Source organism: Camellia sinensis, chromosome 1 (genome assembly GCF_055761805.1).
Source record: "Camellia sinensis isolate YWXY chromosome 1, ASM5576180v1, whole genome shotgun sequence".
Taxonomy (NCBI): Eukaryota; Viridiplantae; Streptophyta; class Magnoliopsida; order Ericales; family Theaceae; genus Camellia; species Camellia sinensis.
In genome coordinates, this window is record NC_138961.1 from 218,807,122 (window position 1) to 218,829,436 (window position 22,315).

Below are 22,315 nucleotides of genomic sequence, written 5' to 3' on the forward strand. Positions count from 1 at the left end.
TATTGACAGTCCTATGATTTAAAAATATTTTATAATATATAACTTACACATCTGACATAAACTCAAATCTCAATATAATAATATATTTTTTATAATATATGACAGTTATTGTGACATTTTTTATCTAATTTTGAAAAAAAAAAGTTTTAAGAATAAACTAGAAAAAATTTTAAGGACTAAAATAGAAAAGTGACCAAATATAAACAGGAATTTATCCATATTTTTGTTGTGGGGGTCAGGCTACCAAAATGGATTAATATTGCTTTCATCCATAGCCATTAGGCCCATAGGAATGGGCTTTGGATAGTCTTGGGCTTGACAGACTTTGAAGCCTGTTGCCTGACATGACTTTCAAAAGAGTTACCACCTTTCCAATATAATATCGACCAAATAACTTCTCTCATCAAAGCCCATCCATTTGACAAAAAAAATTGGTTCGGACTCAATCCACACCCAAATTACAACCGTACTTTTGATTTGAGCGAATACCAAACAGGAACAACACGAAACGTTCTTCACTTCGTCGCCGCCCCAACCCCCTGGCGGCGATGGGCAGCGCTTCAAAACCCTAAACCCTTTTCTCTCGCTGTCACCGATCTTCTCATTCATGGCGGTCGCCTCTTCAACTCTCCTTTCGCTTCCTGCCGACGAGGACCACCGACTTTGCTGCGAATTCTCGGATCCCAAACAACAAGAGAAAGAAGAATTTGAACCTGAATCTGTTGTGGGTAGTCCGAGAGGGTACTTGAGCGGCGAGTCGCGGATCGAGCGAGCCTGGGCTCACTGGAAGAAGCTGGGCCAGCCTAAGCTGATCGTGGCTCCTATGGTTGACAACTCCGAGCTTCCTTTTCGGATGCTTTGTCGCAAGTATGGAGCTCAAGCTGCTTATACTCCTATGCTTCACTCTCGCATCTTCACCGAGAATGAGAAATATCGCTCTCAAGAATTCACCACTTGCAAGGTACTTATTATTACTTACTCAATTATACTTGTTCTTGTTATATATACACATGGGTTTGCTGGGGAAATTCTAAGCTGTCAAACCTTTAGTTGTTAGAGCATCTCTGACATTTTGTATATATATATATACACGTGGGCTATTCAAATAAATAAAAATAAAATAAAAAATTTATTATATATTTTGTGCTAGCTAAGTTGGAATAGTCTTATTTATTTGTTATAAGGCTAAGTTTGGAAAGACTAAATAAGTGTACTTTTTGACTTTTTATGAAATATGAGTTGGGTTTGGATTGGGTTTAAAGTGATGTGTTAGAGAGGTGATGTGACTTCAACAACTTAAATATGATAGTGACTTTTTGACTTTTTAGATTTTTTTGAGGATGTCAAACTTGGCCTAAGTCTAAATTGTTATAAGTCTAAGGTTAAAGTCCCCTCCACTCATTTACCTAATTTTTTTTTAAAATTTTAAATAAAAAAAAAAAAAATAGACACGTGGCAGCCTAAGAAACAAAGCTTTGGGACACCATATAAAGCTCCAACTGCTATGAATAGTGAAATGATGAAAGGTTCAGCCGTCCTCAATTTGATGAAAGATTTATCTATCTCAATTTGATACTCATTTGATGAAACGATTGGAGCAGCAAAAAAGGGTGTTTTTTCATCAAATTTAAATACGTTGGATGGTCTTACCCATCAAAATTTAAGCAGTTGAATATAGATGAAGGGAAGAAAACTGAAAAAATTTAAATTAGGGCATGAAAAAAAAATATATATATATATGAAACAACTTCGAATGAGTGTTCACCCCAATTTCAGGGTTTAGGTTATATAACAGTATAGATATGTGCATATATGTGTTTATGTCTATATCTGTGTGTGTATTTATATGGTTGCATCAAACCTGTTTTGTTGTTGTGAATATTGAATCAGCAATCCCATTTTGTCGAACAATATCCACGGATATTGGTTTGTCTGCTCTTTGAATGCACAATTGGGGACTGGCATTTAGTTTTTTGAAAGTGAACATGAAATATAAGATGAAAACACATTTAGTGAGAAGAAGTTTTGGAGAGAATTGATCATAATTACCCAAAGAAGATTTGGTTTGAAAACAAGGAACAAAAATTGCAATACTCTTCCAAGTGGGACTAATGCGCTCTTTTGCTCCTCGATTGGAATATTTTGTCATGCATTTGCTTGTTTTTGTTTTTTGTGTTTGTGCAAGTCTAACCCAAGTAGGTTATAATGCTATATCTGTTTAGATATTTTTTTACGCTTTTTATTCAATACTGTGCTTTCCACTTAATATTTATTGTAATTTTGATTATTATAGCTTGCCCTCTTAACAAGATCTTGATTCCTAAAGAAATGGATGATGAATGGAACAAAAATACATTGGTTCTAATATATAATAATGAATGTGATATTCAGAGTTGTACACATTATCATGGTATTTGATGGTACTGCTAATCGTAGGCCCACGCTTCCAACGTCGTTCCCTGATCACTGAGCCTACCGGGCTACCTGCACAAAAGCCCAGCGGGGAACGGGAGTCCCTCAGCGGACCCTCCGACGGTCAAGTTAGAAAAGAGAGGGGTTAATGGCAAATGATAGGAGAATAATGATAGGGCACTTAACCTTTTTGTTTCTTGGAAGTAAGGTTTTAAAAAGCGGCCGCAACCATTACGTAACGCCGTTACGTAACGGTTGTGGTAGTTACCGCCACCCGTTACGGCCGCTTTTGCAGTGTGATTGAGGTTCACAGGTGTATCGGCCGTAGCGGCTGCTATAGCGATTGTAATGGTGCCGTAACGGCCTGTTACGCATCGTTACGTAACGGTTTTAAATTGCTTCTTTCGAAAAAACACAAAAAAAAAAAAAAAAAAAAAAATTTGAAAATGGGGGAAGAGGGAAGATGGAGGAACAAGAGATAGAGAGAGAAAATAGGGAAGATGGAGGAACAAGAGATAGAGAGAGAGAATAGGGAAGATGAAGAACATGTTATTGATTTGTTGAAATTGTAAGACCTATGCTATTCTATTCAGCTGTTATCACTCAACCATTTTGTTTGTGTGTCTCTATCTATATATTGTTTGAAAATAATAATAATAATAATAATAATAATAATAATAAATGTGATCATTATCTATTTGGCTTGATTAATATATATATATATATATATATTTAGGCTTTTATTTATTCTCTTACATTTGTCATTGTTTATCTTATATATAATAGATAGTGATTGATTTTTTTGTATAATATAAAGTCATTAATTATTAAAATAAAATGTAAAAAAATCAGTTTATAGTGATTTAAAAATATGAAATATATTGGATCAAACTTAAAAATTTTAAAAAATTAATCAATATTTATTTTAAAACCCAATAAATATGATCATGGAAAAAAAATGTGCGTATCGGTAAGTTCTTTTCAAATTGTGCGAAAAATAAAAAAATTCACAGTTCCGGTTACCGCAACCGTTACGCTACGGCCTTTACACCCCGCAACCGCAACCGCGTCACCGCCACCGTTACGGCGACCGCAACCGCTTTTCAGAACCTTGCTTGGAAGTCTCCTTATATCCGTTGTTCATCATTTCCTTGTCCACTCCAACCTGTCATGTTGGCCGAAAGTCTACGCTCTAGCTTGCCTTGTTCATGGTGAGGCTGTCTGCTCTGACGTGAAGGGATTATCGCATTTAATGATGTAGGGGTTTCATTAATGGCTGATGTGTGGTGCAATAACTCTGCAGGATCTTTGTCTGCTTACGTGGCTGATTCTCCTCTTGACAAGTGTTTAGATGCCATTAGTTCTTGGTGTAACGTTGGGTTCCAGTAGTGTTGGGCTTTGGTGTTTAAACCGTGTATTGGGCTCTAAGTGGTCGGCCAAAAACTTCTATGGGCCTACCGATGTCAGTAGTTCTCCATTCCCAAGTGCAACTTCAGTTCAACGAAAGGAATAAGAAGGAAGACAGGGATTGTGGGTGGCCGAGTGAGAGAAGGGCCGACCGCGAAGGGCGACTGGGAAAGAAGACCGACCGAGAGGAGGGCTGACCGCAAAGGGGGACCGAGTGAGAAGACCGACCGAGAGGAGGGCCAACCCCAAAGGGGGATTGAGCGAGAAGACCGATCGAGAGGAGGGCCGACCATAAAGGGGGACCGAGCGAGAAAGTGGCGGCGTGTGGGGCTCAAGGAGCGGCGGGGTATGTGGTGATGTGAAGTGAATAGATAGGGAAGGGGAAAAGGGTAGTGAATCGTGATCGTATACGTGACGTGATCCCGTGATAAGGGAGGTGATGCATTAGCAAGAAACGAAGGGGTAGGACTAATATAGGACGTGGAAAAGGCGGGGGCGGAAACTTTCGAAAATTTTCAAACTGAAACTGCACTTGGGAATGGGGGACTACTGACATCGGTAGGCCCATAGAGGTTTTGGCCGACCACTTAGAGCCCAATATACGATTTAAACACTAAAGCCCAACACTACTAGAATCCAACGTTACATCAAGAACCAATGGCATCTAAACAATTGTCAAGGGAGCACCAGCCACGTGAGCAGACAAAGATCCTGCAGAGTTATTGCACTACACATTAGCCATTAATGAAGCCCCTACAAATTTAAATGCGATAATCCCTTCACGTCGGAGCAGACAACCTCACCATGAACAAGGCAAGTTAGAGCGTAGACTTTCGGCCAACATGACAGGTCGGAGTGGACAATGAAATGATGAACAAAGGATATAAGAAGGCTTCCAAGACACAAAAAGGTTAAGTGCCCTATCGTTATTCTCCTATCATTCGCCGTTAACCCCTCTCTCTTCTAACTTGACCGTCGGAGGTCCGCTGGGGGTCTCCTGTTTCCCGCTGGGCTTTTGTGCAGGTATCCCGGTGGGCTCAGTGATCAGGGAATGATGTTGGAAGTGTGGGCCTACGATTAGCAGTATTATCAGTTGGTGCCGTCTGTGGGAAAGCCATTTCGCGTGACAATTGTGCTCATTGTTACCGAAGACCCGTTCCCGATAATCCCTCCTCGCTGGCCATCAAGGTGAATGGTCACAACGTGATCCATGGCTTCTTAACACAACGTCGTCGCCCCCCAAGCCGACCTTACCAATCCAAACTACTTCACAGAACTCACCAACAGCATTAACCGCTTGGCAGAGCAAAATCAGGCCTTGATCAACGCTTTGCTCCAGCGAAACCTCCCTATACCTCCTCCACCACCACAAGATATCCCTCACAATCGAGAACAAACCCCGAGCCATCCTTTCTAACAAGCCCACCTCTCCAACTTAGAGGATCGGCAAGCTTCACCCCAAGACATGAACTCGCCACCTCGAGGTTTTCATCCGTCCGATCAAATATTTGCCCTTGAAGGAGAGGCTAGTAGTGTTCAGCCTCCACTGCCCTCGGGGGGTGACAAATGTTCCTATCTAAGTTGCGGAATTCCGAGCCATGAAACTCCAGCTTCAAGGAGTTATACAGAACATACATAATAAACCTTCCACAACAACTAACTCCCCATTTGTCGCCTCCATCAAGGACAAACCCCTATCTCCCAAGTTCAAAATGCTCTCGATCGACTCTTTCGATGGCACAACGGACCTAGTTGACCATTTGGAGACTTACAGAACCCTAATGATCTTCCATGCTTTTCCTGATGAGATCATGTGTCGGGGCTTTCCCCGTGACGCTTAAGGGGTCGACTCGACTATGGTTTAGTCAGCTACCATCGAACTTCGTTTCTACTTTCTAACACCTAAATGATTCCTTTCTAAGCCATTTCATTGGCACTCAACGCCAAAGGCATCCAGCAACACAGCTTCTTAATATCGGTCAGACGGAGGAGGAGTCGCTACGTAGCTTTGTCACCCGTTTCAACACCGAAACCCTATAGGTGGCGGAAAACGATGACAAGGTCATCCTCACGGCTTTCATGGTCGGTTTACGATCATCTGATTTCCTCTTTTCCCTCTCTAAAAACCCTCCAACCTCTATGGCCACCCTCCTTTCCAAAGCCCAAAAATATATGAACGCCGAAGACTCTCCGGCAGCCCGCCAAGATACTACAACTAAAAATCCAACCTCCACGGAGAAGAGAAAGGAATTTGAAACCAAAACCACCCATTATACATAGCAAACCCCTCAGTATACCGATCGACCCGCTTGCCCCGATCGATCGATCGATACCTACCCGACCGCCTGGTCGGTTCGAGCGGTACACTCCCCTCAATTCCCCCGTGGAATAAGTCTTGAACCAGCGAGATTACAACTTGAAATGGTCCCAACCCTCACGGTCTCCTTTCAACCGATGAGATCAATCCAAGTACTGCTATTTCCATCAGGACCACGGCCACAATAGTGAGGAATGTGTTAACCTCAAAGACCAAGCAGAGAATCAGATACGATAGGGTCGCCTCAGTTGGTTCACGACAACCCGTCCCCAACAGCGGCCAAGGACCGAACTCGTCGGGGGCCACTGCCGACAAACCCCTCCCCGACAACCCCCACAACCTAACCGAGACAATGATCGGCCCCCACCACAACCCCGACCACAAGGCAACCCTGCTCCCCCGATCGGAGAAATCAGAGTCATCGCTGGCGGGCTTGAATGCGAAAGACCATCCCGTTCGGCCTAGCGAGCCGAACTCAGAAAAATCAGATAGGGCTCTGATAAGGAAGTCACCACATTGGATCGCCCTTTCAAATACCCCAAGCAGTGGATTGAACCCATCACCTTTACGGAGGCCGACTGCACAGGCATCCGTTTCCCCCATGACGATCCCCTCGTTATCTCTGCTCTTCTATCCAATTACAAAGTCAGACGGGTGATTGTCGACAATGGCAGTTCTTCCGACATTATCTTCATGAACGCCTATCACCAGCTCAAAGTTGGCGGAGAAAATTGTCCCCTCTCTAGACCTCGTTCGTCGGCTTCACGGGGGATCGGGTGACTTCTATAGGTTCCATCAATCTTCCCATCACCATCGGAGAGTACCCACGGCAGACCAGCAAGTTACTCATTTTCCTTGTCGTCAACTGTCCTTCTGCCTATAACATAATCCTCGGCCGCACAGCCCTTAACGCTTTCCAAGCTGTCACCTCCACATACCATCTAGCCATGAAATTCCTGACCGACCTTGGGGTAGGCACCGTGAGGGGCGAGCAGACGATGGCCAGAGAATGCTACGTCGCCTCACTAAAAGAGGTCAAGCTGAAGGAAGCTATGACCATCGAAGGACTCGACGTCAGCGACGAAGAAGAGTTAGTCAGAGGGGAACTAATAGAAGAACTTGTCGAAGTCCCCATCGATCCTAAAAACTTGGCCAAAACAGCCAGGATCGGTAGCCAACTATCCTCCTAGGCCAAGGGTCGACCTCATAGCTCTCCTAACCGAGCACAATGATGTGTTCGCCTGGACCCATTCCGACATACAAGGCATCAATCCCTCTTTCATCACTCACCGACTTAGTATCGAGCCCCACTTCTGATCTTTCCGCCAGAGACAGCGTATCTTTCACCGGGAATGCAATGCCCTCATAGCCTTGGAGGTAGACAAGCTACTGAAGGCGCAGTTCATCCAAAATGTGGACTATCCCAGGTGGCTGTCCAATGTAGTCCTTGTCCGCGAAAACAATGGTAAATGGTGACTATGCGTCAACTATTCCGATCTTAATCGAGCTTGCCCCAAAGATAGTTATCCCCTCCCTCAGATAGATCTGCTGGTCGATGCCACTGTCGGACACCAGATGCTTAGTTTCATGGATGCCTTCTCCGGCTACAATCAAATTCTGATGCACCCGGCTGATTAGGAACACACCTTCTTCATCACAAACAGAGGAATTTATCACTATCGTGTTATGCCGTTCGGATTGAAAAATGCTGAAGCAACTTACCAACGTCTGGTCAATGCCGTCTTCCAACACCAGATAGGCCGGAACATGGAAGTCTACGTCGATGACATGCTAGTCAAGAGTAAACTCTCCTCTGATCATTTGGCAGACCTGCGAGAAACCTTCGAAACCTTACGCAAATATCAGATGAAACTCAATCCGGAAAAGTGCGCCTTCGACGTAGGATCTGATCTGGAAAGTTCTTGGGCGTCATGGTCAGCCAGTGGGGCATCGAAGCCAACCCTGAAAAGATCAAGGCCCTGATAGAAATGCGGTCTCCCAGAACGGTCAAGGAGGTCCAACAGCTCACAGACAAAGTCGTTGCCCTCAACCGTTTTATTTCTCGGGCGACAGACAAGTGTCTTCCATTTTTTAAAGTCCTCCGACAGGCTTTTGAGTGGAACACCGAATCTGAGGAGGCCTTTCAACAACTGAAGTAGTGCATGGCCAACCCCCTCTCCTCTCTCAAGCGCTCTCAAGCGAAACCCTCTTCTACTTAGCCGTATCAAACACTGCAGTCAATGCTGCCCTCGTTAGGGAAGATAGTTCAGTACAACGTCCAGTTTACTATATCAACCGCGCTCTCAGGGGGGCGGAACAAAACTATCCTTTGTTGGAGAAAATGGCCCTCGCCTTGGTCATAGCCTTAAGGCGCCTCCGGCCTTACTTCCAAACTCACTCCATAGTGGTTCTCACTGACCAGCCTTTAAAAAAGGTCATGCAACAACCAGAGTTGTCAGGCAGACTGATGCAATGGTCCGTCGAGCTCAGTCAATTTGAAATCTCTTACCGACCTCGAACAACGATCAAAGGACAGGCCGTCGCTGATTTTATCTTGGAATTAACCAATCTCACACCGAATGTGTCCCCTCCGCCAATGCAATTCAACTCCGAGGCAGAAAAACCCCATTCCTGGACCTTTCATGTTGATGGGTCATCCCGCAAAGAAGGCAGTGGGGCCGGTCTCATCCTTACCGCCCCCGAAGGCGGGTATTTCAAGTGTGCCCTCCGTTTCCTATTCGACGCGAGTAATAATGAAGCCGAATATGAGGCCTTGATAACGGGTCTTCGTCTGGCCAGAGACATTGGTGTAAACCATCTTCATGTATTTAGTGATTTCCAACTGATCGTCAGACAGATTACTGGGGAGTTCGATGCAAAGAAAGACACGATGCGAGCCTACAGGGACATCGCACTCCCTCTTGTTCACCTTTTCAAATACTTTCTAGATCGAACACATCCATAGGTCAGAAAACTCTAAGGCAGACGAAATGGCCTGATTAGCCTCGGCCGACCAGTCAGTCCTCGACTATGGCATTCGCATTGAATACCTAACCCCATCCGGCTACTTTGCCAAATTAGCAGGAGGTTCACTTCCTCCAAAACGAACCTATCCCATAGGCTACAGACATCCTTCTGTTTTTGACGCGAGAGGAGTTGCCCAACGATAAACAGCAGGCCGCCAAAGTCAAAGCCCGGTTGTCCAATTACATCCTCATCAGCGACCTATTGTACAAACGAGGATTCTCACGCCCATACCTCAGGTGTCTCAGCCCTGCTCAAGTGACCTATGTGATGAGAAAAGTCCGCGAGGGCATCTGTGGTAATCATTCGGGTGCAAGGTCTCTGGCCCATAAAATCCTTCGCACCGGCTACTTCTAGCCTACTCTCAACCAAGATGCCACCGAATTTGTGCTCAAGTGCGATAAATGCCAACACTTTGCCAATGTCCCCCATGCTCCACCAATAGAGCTGATTACGCTCAGCAGCCCCTACCCCTTCGCCAAGTGGGGCATCGACTTAGTCGGTTCTTTGCCCACTGGTAGAGGCCAGACCAAGTTCGCTATTGTTGCCATTGACTATTTCACCAAATGGGTGGAAGAAGAAACCCTCGCAACAATCACAGAGCGAAACACCACCAGGTTCATTTGGCAGTCGATCGTCTGCCGATTTGGAATCCCCTAAGTCGTCGTTTTGGACAACGACAAGCAATTCGACAATGCCAAGTTCAGGAAATTCTGTGCAGAGCTCCACATTAGGCCATGTTTCTCCTCCCCAGGTCATTCCCAAGCTAATGGGCAAGCCGAAGTCACTAATTGCTCCCTTCTGAAGATCATCAAAACTAAGCTAGAAGCCGTTAAAGGACTCTGGGCAGAGGAATTACCAAGCGTGCTCTGGGCTTATCGGACGATCGCCTGAACCCCTACTGGGGAGACCCCTTTCCGCCTAACATACAGTGTTGAGGCCGTCATCCTAGTGGAAATTAGCCTGTCGACCCCTCGGGTTTTACACCTGAATCCAGAACTAAACGAAGAGTTGCGTCAGGCTGACTTGGACCTAATTGAAGAACTCCGAGAGACAACTGTTGTCAGACGGGCGTCATATCAGCAGAAAATTAGAACACATTATAACCGCAAAGTCCGACCTCGAGAGTTCGCAGTGGGGGACCTAGTCTTGCGCGAAGCAACCCTTGCCACTAAAAATCCGACCAAGGGCAAGCTAGTAGCCAAATGGGAAGGACCCTATGTTGTCAAGGCCAGACCCCGCTCGAGCACTTACCGTCTCCAAGATATGGAAGGCAGAGACCTCCCCCATCTATGGAATGCCGAGCATTTAAAGCGATACTTCCAGTGAAATGGCGTCTCCTGTTTTTGTATTTTTCAATTGTTGTATGTGCTCTTTTCTCGATCTGCACACTTGTTCATTTACGCCCTTTCTATATATGGTGTAAACTTGTGATTAACAGGCTGTGCCTTAAATGACAACAATCTGGCATCTCCATTATCTGTGTTGCTTTTCAATATCAACTTTTTGACTAAGCCTCAGCCAGACTAAGCATGAAGAACTCAGCCAGACTGAGATAACTAAAGCCTCAGCCCGATTGAGCCCTTCAAGTCTCAGCCAGACTGAGCATGAAGAACTTAGCCCAACTGAGATAACTAAAGCCTCAGCTCGACTGAGCCTTTCAAGCCTCAGCCAGATTGAGTGTGAAGAACTCAGCCCGACTGAGCCCTTCAAGCCTCAACCAGACTGAGCATGAAGAACTCAGCCAAACTGAGATAACTAAAGCCTCAGCCCGACTGAGCCCTTCAAGCCTCAGCCCGACTGAGTGTAAAGAACTCAGCCGACTGAGCCCTTCAAGCATCAGCCAGACTAAGCATGAAGAACTCAGCCAGACTGAGATAACTAAATCCTCAGCCCGACTGAGCCCTTCAAGCCTTAGCCAAACCGAGTGTAAAGAACTCAGCCCGACTGAGATATAACTAAAGCCTCAGCCCAACTGAGCCCTTCAAGCCTCAATCAAATTGAGCGTGAAGAACTCAGCCAAACTGAGATAACTCAGGCCTCAGCCCGTCTGAGCCCTTCAAGTTTCAGCCAGACTGAGCATGGGGAATAGCTCAGACAGTTTGGGTTAACTAAAGCCTCAACCCGACTAAGCCCCTCGAGTCTCAGCCAGACTAGCGTGAAGAACTTAGCCAGTCTGAGTCAAAACTGGCCTCATCCAGACCAAGTATGCAATTACAATCAGTCGTTGCCAGACTCAGTTAAAATCAGTTCATAATTATCCACTTTTACTATTCGTACTATTTGTACAAGTTAGCTTGCTTGCCCATTTTTACCAAATTTATTAAATTTCATATTCTCAAATTTTTCTTACCCATTTTTATTCAATTCTACTCAGCCATTTTTACCATTTAAATTTTACAAATCAAAGCAATAACAATAATAACAACAATAAGAAAACTCATCATTTTATTAACAAACTTGCACTTTTATACAATTCATTACAGACCTTGCATGTAAAAAAAAACAAAACAAACAAAAACAAATTTTTTTACACTTCGTTACAGAGATTAATCCCCCTCACTTGAGGCAAGATCTTCCTCTCCAATCCCCTCATCCAAAGGGGTCTGGGCAATGTTGTCTTCCCCTACCTTCATGAGACTGAAGTCCACGCCTGGGAACTGCCCCTATGCCTTATACTTGAAGCTCATCTAGTTGTTATCCCAGTACTGGCTCATCTCGTGCTTGTAGAAGTCTGACCGCTGGAAGCTTTGGATCACTTCTTCTTCGCTCCTACCTCCAGCGGCCACTCCTGACGGCCCAGCACCCCCTTCCCCCTCCTTCGCTAAGCTCCTGGCGACCGCGGCGTCAATGGCCATCTGGAATTCAGCGGACCCCTTGAATTGCTCCACGGTTGCAACGCATAAGTTGGGGTACGCCGCCCTCTCAGATGCCAATTTGGCCTTCTCTTCTGCCAGTGTCTTCTCCAACTCTACGATCCGACCATCTGCCTCTTCTTTGTCCTTGATTGCCTGGTCGCGCAGATCTTCGTTGTTGGAACGGGCCTTTTTCCACCTCTCATTGGCAGTGGTGCATGCTTGTTGGACCAGGTCTAGCTTCCTATGCTCGCTCGCCAACTCGAACTCCAGTGATACCACCTTGTAGCGCTCCGCTTCCATCTCTGATTTGGTCACAATGATCTCGGCGCCAGCATGCTCTGCCAAGTAGCTCTACACCACCGCCGATATTTCCATCTTCTTTGCCCTTTGCGCATACTCCAGCCCCTTTGCGCACGCACTCCGAGCGGCTTTCCTCCAGCCCACTGTCTCAATCCTTAGGTTTTACAGTTGCACTTTCACCCCTTCCAGTTGGGCCCTCAGCGGCTCTGCCTCTACCTTCGCGCGCACTGCTTTATTCATCAGGGCAGCCGCTAAGGTCTCGCCGCCTCCATCTGGGCCGAGCAGAACCTTCTCAGGAGGTCGGCCTCTGTTAATCGAGCCATCGACCGCACGGCCGCATCCTCCACCACTCCAACGAGATGGTCGGCTGCGACTCTAGCTTCCCCCTTTTCTTTTGCCAATCAACCAACCACCGCGCGCACGTGGTACATAGCGGTCTTTAGTGCAGTACCCATATCTGGCTTGTCCACTCTAACCTTCCCCTCTACAGGACTTGGTGCCACTTCTGATACAGGCCCCATCTTTAGTGTTTGCGCCCTTTGTTCTGGCTCCACCGTTCCCATCTCCATTTGGACACTTGGGCCTATCACTTCTTCCCCTACCACCCTTATCTCCCCCACTTCCACTTTTGGGGTTTCTTTCCCCCTCCCATCCTTCATCTTCTTCACAAACGGACCCCTCTCGCCTCCCTCCGCTGCTCTCTTTTTCTTTTTTTTCTTCAATACCGCTTTCACCTCCTGTTTGCTCTGCTCCTTAAGAGAATCCACTGGGGGTGGCAGTGGCGCAAAGTCAGTTAGATCTTTGTCTCCCAACAGTTTGGGTTGTGGTCGGACCCGCTCCCTCATCACCAGTTTGGGTGCAGGCCCCAACTGCGTTTCCTTATACTTGTCCGCCTTGGCGAATGCTCTCCGCTCCTCCACCTCCTCCGCCTTCCTCTTTGCCTCCAACTCCTTCCGCGCAGGATCCTCCCCAGTCGGCAGCGGACCCAGGTTCAAGGCAAACAGGGTTGAAGGTTGGATCAGGTCGTCCCACTTCGCACCCTTCTTCTCCCTTTACTCTTTCACCGGTTTCACCCTGTCCTCAGCCTCCGCGTCTAGCCTTGGCTCCACTGACTTTGTGGGGACTTTCCAAGTTATGCGAACCCTCCTCCTACCGTTTGCTGACACATAGAACCATCTCGGCCTCCACCTCTTCACCGAGGATAGGAAGCCCGCCACTAGACCTCGGCCCGCCACCGCCTATAAGGTCACCCACGTTTCTTGTTAGCCAGAGGCCTTGTAGCAAGAGAAGAATTCCTCCACCGTCATAGCCACCCCCCCGGTCGCCTGTGGCCATGCGATCGCGCAGGCCATTAGTATTTTCCATGCATTGGGCATCAGCTGCCCTGGAGTCACCTCCAGTCTATTCAGTACGTCCACCACTATTTAGGAGAGCGGCAGCCTCAGCCCCCCCAGGCAATGCCTCCTCATACAACGTGAATTTCGTCGGTCGTGCATCCAATGCCCTCTCCTTAGACGTAGGCAACTTCAGATCTATCTCCGCCGGAATTTGGTACTTCCTTTGTACCTCCTCCAACTCCTCCGCCGTAAACGTAGACTTGTAATTCCTTGGTCCGGTTCTACTTGGCTAATTGGCCTAGCGGCTATGATCATTGTCGCTGGGCGAGCCAGCGCCACTTGACCCACCCCCCTTTCCTCCCCACTCTCTGCTCTGTATTGTTTGGCCAACTCCACTGCGTCGTCTTTTCCCAATGCCTCTAGTCTCATGGCTGGCACTTCATCTAGAGCCATCCCTTCTACGTGTTTGCGTATCGTTTCGGACGCTGGCACAAAGAAGTTCACAAAGTGTTGCAAAGGCGTGTCACACGAAACAAATGAGTTCAACTCTAGAATGTGTTGGTTTTTCGCGAAAAGGTAAGTAAAACGAATAACTCCAAATGCCCACAGTTTGCCTATATTCCAAGGATCGAGATTAAATTTCATCAGTTTGAAAAATTTCGAAAGTTTTCGCCCTCGCCTTTTCCACGTCCTGTATGAGTCCTACCCCTTTGTTTCCTGTTAACGCATCACCTCTCTTATCACGGGATCACGCCACGTGTACGACTACAATTCACTACCCTTTTCCCCTTCCCTGTCTATTCTACTTCACATCACCACGTGCCCGCCGCTCCTCGAGCCCCGCGCGCCGCCAATTTCTGGCTTGGTCCCCCTTGCAGTCGGCCCTCCTCTCGCTCGGTCTTCTTGCTCGGTCCCCCTTGCAGTCGGCCCTCCTCTCGCTCGGTCTTCTTGCTCAGTCCCCCTTGCAGTTGGCCCTCCTCTCGGTCGGTCTTCTTGCTCGGTCCCCCTTTGTGGTCGGCCTTTCTCTTGGTCGGTCTTCTTTCCTGGTTGCCCTTCGCGGTCAGCCCTTCTCTCACTCGGCCACCCACAATCCTCGTCTTCCTTCTTATTCCCTTCATTGGACTGAAGCTGCACTTGGGAATGGGGAACTACTGACATCGGTGGGCCCATAGAGATTTTTGGCTAACCACTTAGAGCCCAATACACGGTTTAAACACTAAAGCCCAACACTACTGGAACCCAACGTTACACCAAGAACCAATGGCATCTAAACACTTGTCAAGAGGAGAGCCAGCCACATAAGCAGACAAAGATCCTGCAGAGTTATTGCACCACACATCAGCCATTAATGAAACCCCTACAGCATTAAATGCGGTAATCCCTTCACGTCGGAGTAAGCAACCTCACCATGAACAAGGCAAGCTAGAGCGTAGACTTTCAACCAACATGGCAGGTCACAGTAGACAAGGAAATGATGAACAAAGGATATAAGGAGGCTTCCAAGACACAAAAAGGTTAAGCGCCCTATCGTTATTCTCCTATCATTCGCCATTAACCCCTCTCTCTTCTAACTTGACCGTCGGAGGGTCCGCTAGGGGACTCCCGTTTCCCGCTGGGCTTTTGTGCAAGTAGCACGGTGGGCTCAGTGATCAGGGAACGACATTGAAAGTGTGGGCCTACGATTAGCAGTACCATCAGTACAGGGCCGGCCCTGCCCTAAGGCAGGTAAGGCTTGTGCCTTAGGCCCCATATTTTGGCCCAAAAATAAGGCCCCAAAATTTAAAAAATTGTTATAGGTTCAATCTTTTTTTTTTTTTTTTTGGTTTTAAGATCAATTTAAAGGGCCCCAAATGTTTTATTGGGCCCATGTATAATTTAGCCCATATTTATTTATAAATGTGTTTGGCCCATATTTATTAAAATGAAAATATATAAATAAGTAAATAAAAAACAATAGGGCCCCTAAATTTGGTAAAACATATAAACATATATAACATAGGGCCCCTAAATTTGGCCCAAAAATAGGACTCCTAAATTTGGCAAAATATTATAAGCTCAATGTTTTTTTTTTGGGTTTTAGGATCAATTTAAAGGGCCCCAAAATATTTTTTTAGGTCCATGTATGATTTACTCCATATTTATTTATAAGTGTAGTTTGGTCCATATTTATTAAAATGAAAATATATATTAAAAAAAAAGTGTTTGGGCTCAAGAAAAATAATACATACAATATTTTTTTTTTTGATCGGCAAAGAAAAATTTCATTTAACAGCATGAAATTAAAAGTACAGGAAGATGAGATGCATCGAGAGAAATTCAGAAGTATAAAAATACCCTTACTATTGCTACTCGCATCCATACAACCAACCCCTAAGCCTCTCGATTTTTTAAATTAAAAAGTTAAGAAGAACTTAACTAGAAAATAAAATACATGAATCCCCACAAAAACCCACAAAAGCACCCAAACCAAACTAGAAAGAAAAAAAAAAAAAAAAAAAACTAACTAAACAAGACCCACAGCAGCCCACGCCTCTAACTAGAAAACTCGAATTCAAACCAACGACCAATCAGCAACCCACGCCTCTGCCAAGACCACGTCTCTGCTGCTACAACTCCCCATGCCTCACGCCTCTGCTGCATCAACTCCCCATGCCTCTGCTGCGTCAACACCCCACTCCGGCCAAGAAAAACACCAACGCCACCACCGGGAAGACTACACCTCCTCTGCCAAACTCCTAATGCCCACTCCATGCTGCTGCTACTCCTCTCCTCAACTTCTATCTCACACCCAATACCCTCTGCCAAACTCCCAGTGCCCACTCCAAGCTACTACTACTCCTCTCCTCATCTTCAATCTCACACCCAATACCCTCTGCCACACTCCATAACCAACAAGTCTTCAATCTCACGCCACCCAATACCCTCTGCCAAACGCCCAATGCCCACACCATGCTCCTACTTCTCCTCTCATCATCTTCTAACTCACACCCAATACCCTCTGCCAAACTCCATAACCAACAGGTCTTCAATCTCACGCCGCGGATCCGCACACCCACCGAACATCGACCACCCGCTGGGACACCTCCAAACAAATGGTAGAACTTCACCCCTCAAACTCTCACTCGAGGAGGAGCGCTCGAGTGACAACCGGATAGAAACTGGAATGCCTACGATACCCTTGTTTCCACCCAAAAAGCGCACCCCTCAAACTCCTACTCGCCAAAGAGTGCTCGAGTGAAATACCTCCCTGCTGAATCAGATATTACGGCAAGGTTGAAACACATAAGGACAAACTGAAGACAAAACGAAAACACACCAAACACTCTCCCGCAGCAACGAAGCACACCTAGGTGGGTAGAATCGGGGGACTCAATATTATTGAAAAGACAAACTATCAAAACAAAGGGAAAAGCGAGCTAGGCCAGCCGACCGCCATAGCCAAAGGCGGCGGCCAGCCGGCCCAAAAAAGAGACCAGAGAAGGAGGTTTTTAGAGATGGAAAAGAGAGGTTTTTTTAACAAGTTCTGAATTTTGGGTAAATAGACCTAAATCCTACAACTTTAATACATACAATATATGAGCCCTATTTTTTTATTTTTTTATTTTTACCTTCTTTATCTATTAGATTTTAGTGGAATAAATAATTTTGCTCAAATTTTTTTACCTAGGTCTTTATCAATTTTAATTGAATAATTTTTTCCTAATTTTTTTGTTCTAATTTTGTTTTATTAAATTGTTTTATTTATAATTTTAATAATTATATGTGTAAGTAAATTCTTTTATGGTTACAAACAAATAAAAAAATTATAACTTATCGTTTTATTTATGAATTTTTTTTCAATATAAAAGGACCCATTTTCAAAATTCGCCTTAGGCCCCGACGAACTCAGGGCCGGCCCTGCATCAGTATTAAACTTATCAGCCATACAATAAAGCTTTGGGAATGAGTAGCATAACAAAGATTAAGGCATGATGGGGGTCATGAATCGTAATCAATTAATGGCCATTGCTGGTATACTTGAATGAACAAGCAAAAATCATTCCAAAAAATGCTGTGTTTCATCTTCTTTTTTTTTTCCTTTCACCCCCCTCTCTCTTTCAACAGGTTATTGTGTAAGATGTTAATTGAGTAGCTGTGCCTTTTGTGAAACAGTGAAAAAACTTTTAATTTGCTTCATGACAATGACATCAGTGCACCATTTGATCTCCTCATAAACAAAATATAAGTTCTTTAACTTACCCAAAAAATTTAGAAAAATAAGTTCTTTCAATTGTTGCATTGGCCATATTTGTGCACTTTTCTCAACAAATTATGTTTCTTAAATATTAATCTGAAAAATTTCCTGATTGGAATTTGATTATGGCTGCAGGAGGATCGCCCGCTATTTGTCCAATTCTGTGCAAATGATCCAGATACTTTGTTGGAAGCAGCACGAAGAGTGGAACATTGTTGTGATTATGTTGATATTAATCTGGGGTAATGTGTTTGTTCCTTCATCTCTAATTCAAACTTGCATGGTGATATGTACTTGATATTAAAAAATACTGCAACTTGAGGGACCCCCAAAATATCGAATATTTGTTAGCAGTTGATGTTACATATTTGATGCATAGGTGATTTTCCTTCCAGTTCCAACTGCCTTTGTTACTTGTGGTGCTCCTTAATGGAAAAAAGGTTCAAAATTCATTGGATAAATGTGCAAGAGATGCTTTTCATCAAACGCAAGATCCAGACTAGATTTCTACCTAACTTTGCTACTACTGACTTAGAAAGGAATTCCTAAACCATTATTGATGTTATGAAATACTTTCTTCAACCATGATTAAAAGATAATATTAAAAATAGAATAAACCATAAATAATTCCATTGAACTTTAGAACCAAATTATAAATGCTCAAGTGTTATTAAACCTTCAGGCAATTTTGAAACTAGAACATGAGAAACTGTCTAATGGAAGGTCAAGGTCAGTTACAGGTCTTGGGATAGGTTATTAAACATTGAGATACATGCAATTACATATCAATTAATATGTTGAGTTTCCATTCATATTCCTGACAAATATAAGAAATTTGGTAAATATTTCAATACACAAACAACTGTGTGTGATTGTGTGTTTGTGTAATGTTGAATATTATAGATGTTTTCCACGTTTTCAATGATATTAAACTTGTTATTGAATGATACTATGTTCATTGATTTTTCTTTGTTTGCCGACTTTAATATACTTCCTGCACTAGACAAAGCATGTGCTCATTATGCACTCATCTATTTTACAATGTTTTGGCTATTACTTAACAGTCTTCATCAATGCTTTCCCAAAATTCATAACAAAAACTCCATGATTGGTACCAGTATACTTTTTTCGACAAAGATTATATTTATATTGAATATATTTATTACAATCCATGTTACGGAACATTGATATGAAGGTCGATATGGAAGCTTTTTGCTTGTACACCTACTTCAACTATTACTAAAGATGTTTAGACTTGCTTGACACATTACTACCTGTTGTGTTAATAATGAGCATTAGGTTGTGTTGTTATAATTAATACTTTGGTGTTTTATAGTCCGAATTGCCATTCAAATGGTATCAATTATCCCTTATGCTGCGCAGAACTGACAGTTTGAAATGGGCCTGTATCAGTTGTTTCTCGAGAGCATGCTCATGTCTTCCTGTGTTTCAGGCCGGTAATTTCAAAAGCTTAACTAGATTTATGTTTACTTTATGTGCAGGTGTCCTCAGCGTATCGCTAAGCGGGGATACTATGGAGCTTTCTTAATGGATAATCTCTCTCTTGTTGAGTCACTGGTAGAAAAATTGGCTCTAAACCTTAATATCCCAGTATCATGCAAAATTCGCCTTTTCCCAGATTTACAAGATACAATAAACTATGCTAGAATGTTGGAGGATGCTGGTTGCTCTCTCTTAGCAGTTCACGGCCGTACAAGAGACGAAAAAGATGGGAAGAAATTCCGGGCTGACTGGAATGCCATCAAGGCCGTTAGAAATGCTGTCAGAATTCCAGTCCTTGCCAATGGGAATGTTAGACACATGGGTGATGTCTATAGCTGTTTAAAAGAGACGGGAGCTGATGGGGTCCTCTCGGCGGAGTCTCTTCTTGAGAATCCAGCTCTCTTTGCTGGGTTTCGAACTGCTGAATGGGTATCAGGGAGCGAAGAAACCAATGAAGACGGAAAACTAGACCAGGCTGATTTAACGGTAGAATATTTGAAACTCTGTGAGAAATATCCTATACCGTGGAGAATCGTCCGCTCTCATGTGCACAAGCTGCTGGGACAGTGGTTCAGGGTTCATCCGCATGTGAGAGAGGACCTCAACGCGCAATCCATACTCACTTTTGAATTTCTTTATGAGATGGTCAATCGGCTTAGGGAGCTGGGCCTGAGGATACCCCTTTACACAAAAGATTCTTCTACATCTGCAAATGAAATTGGAGCATGAATTGCACCGTTGCAAAATTAGTAGTATAAAAGTTGCAGCTAGCTGCAGTTTGGATAATGGACCTGCGTTCTTATGCAAAAGCACCGAAGCAGGTTAGCTCTTACTTAACTTATCATTCTTTCAGTATGAGAAAGTATAACTTCTCAAATTGTATCAATTGATATACTTAGCCGATTAAATGAAGTCAGAGGATGTATGGACTAAAGAACAGCCAATTTTTTATAGGTCAACTCTTTTTATCTGGTGATTAGAAACTGTGGTCACTGTTATAAGCTACACTTTGTTGGGACAGTTACTATTTTTTTTTATTATTATTTAAAACTTTGATTTTTTGCTTTGATCAAAATGGGCAAAATGCGTTTTTTTACCCATTTAATATGCAGTCATTGGATTCAAGATGTATTTGAAGGTTAGTTATATCTAGTAGATCTGATTATCCATTTTGTGCAAGTTTTCTCATATATTGGGCTAGTAAGCGAACATTGTTATCAGATATGATTTATTGCTATGAGAAAGTAGTATGAATATGTTATTCTTTCATAATTTTTATATATACTAGTATATCAGAATGATATGACTGTACCATTTTTTGTAATTAAAAAGCATCATGATAGGTTTTTTTTTCGTATTAATGTTATAGACCCACAACCCAATCACATTTTGTATAAACTCTTTTTTTTTTTTTTTTGGTATAACAATAATCTTTGTGTTGAATAGAACTATAGAATTTTTGTATGGAATGTGATCTTTAATCATTCTTTCATTTCAAATAAAAAAGCTCACCATTGTGGCTCATAATTAAAAAATGTCATAATCACAACATTCTGAATGAGTTTGTTGTGTAATATTTTTTGTCTATGGACCATTTCTTTCATTATGTATTGTTCTATATTGCTTGATTCTAGGAAAATTATTCAATAGTCTTGAATTAAGGATGCCACAAAAGGGATTGGTAGGGCTGACCTTATCTCCCACGAAGCCAACCGATGTGGATAAGGCAGGCTCCATTTATCTTGTGACTACTGCTCTTGTTATTCATAATTTTGTATAAAAATATTTGTTTGTAGATTGTTTTCTTGTATTATATTTGTCCCATATGGAAGTTATGGCATCTCCTTCAAGCTTTTGAACATGTTGGACCCTTGGAGGGCACACCATAATAAATGTGTATTAAATGCATGTTTTTAATCTCTTCTGAGGGCAATGTTCATAAAGGAAAATGTAGGCGCCATATTTTTTACTAAATAAATAATTAAATGTCTTTAGTCATTTATTTAGTAGAAAATTTGATATCCGTAGAGTTCATAAATTTCCAACCACTTCTATCTCATTTTTGTGTAGCAAAAATGGTTGTACTCTTCTTTCGAGGGAAAGTAGAACAAATCTCTGATCTTTCTGGTTTCGACTTTTCTTTTTAGAATGAATGACAAAAATACAAAATTTATACAATTTTTATATAAAATGATGTAGCTAAATGTGTATCTTTCATTCTTGTGTTATTGTTGTTGGGGGTTTTGGGTGTAAATATTATGTAAAAATAGAGTTCCCTTCCCTTTTAGAGTTATTCAGGAGCAAATATGCTTATGCGCAAAACCAGTTCTATAAAAAATATTATAAAGATAATTATGAAAGATTTTTTACTTTTGGATTATAAATATAATAAAACATTACGCATTAATCAAAGGATAAAAAAGTTTTGGTGGTGTTACATGTATTAATTAGTGTATATCAATTAGTGTTATGATATTATTATTGATCATATTTATTATACAAGTTATAAATATTCAAAACTATACAAATGATGTCGCATCATATATTAGTACACTAGTGTGTATATTAGTTAGTACATATAACATTATTCAAAAGTTTTATAAAACATTTTATGATATATATTTTTTTTAATGATCACTAGTATTATCCATATACTGATGGTTTTTGGGATCAGATTGTGTGTTTATTTTATTTTATTTTATTCTGGGATGTGTAATATTAGAAATGTGTTTTTTTAATTTATTTATGATTTTATAAAAGAGTAGTGCTATACAAACAAACTTTCCAAACAAATTTTTCTTACAAACTAACGTGTCACCTAGAATATTTGTAAGTTGGGCCTCATTTCACATTTCAATGTTGTATCACTCCATGTCACATCAGTTTGTACATTTTTTTTGTTTGTATATCATTTTCCTTTATA

At 43.0% G+C, this 22,315-nt stretch overlaps 1 protein-coding gene across 1 annotated transcript; it reads left to right on the plus strand.

Annotated features, from left to right (window-relative positions):
- Positions 1-211: 211 nt before the first annotated feature.
- LOC114256488 (uncharacterized) lies at positions 212-20,467 on the plus strand. Its single transcript, XM_028196158.2, has 3 exons — positions 212-961; positions 18,025-18,131; positions 19,392-20,467. The coding sequence occupies exons 1-3, from the start codon at positions 608-610 to the stop codon at positions 20,119-20,121; spliced, it is 1,191 nt and encodes a 396-aa protein (XP_028051959.1). The 5' UTR covers positions 212-607; the 3' UTR covers positions 20,122-20,467.
- Positions 20,468-22,315: the final 1,848 nt, after the last annotated feature.

Excerpts from the sequence above, each read along its gene's own strand:
- LOC114256488 (XM_028196158.2), top strand. The coding sequence starts at position 608 with ATGGCGGTCGCCTCTTCAACTCTCCTTTCGCTTCCTGCCGACGAGGAC. Across the intron at positions 962-18,024 it reads AAGAATTCACCACTTGCAAG|GAGGATCGCCCGCTATTTGT; the intron begins GTACTTATTATT and ends TTATGGCTGCAG. Across the intron at positions 18,132-19,391 it reads TATGTTGATATTAATCTGGG|GTGTCCTCAGCGTATCGCTA; the intron begins GTAATGTGTTTG and ends CTTTATGTGCAG.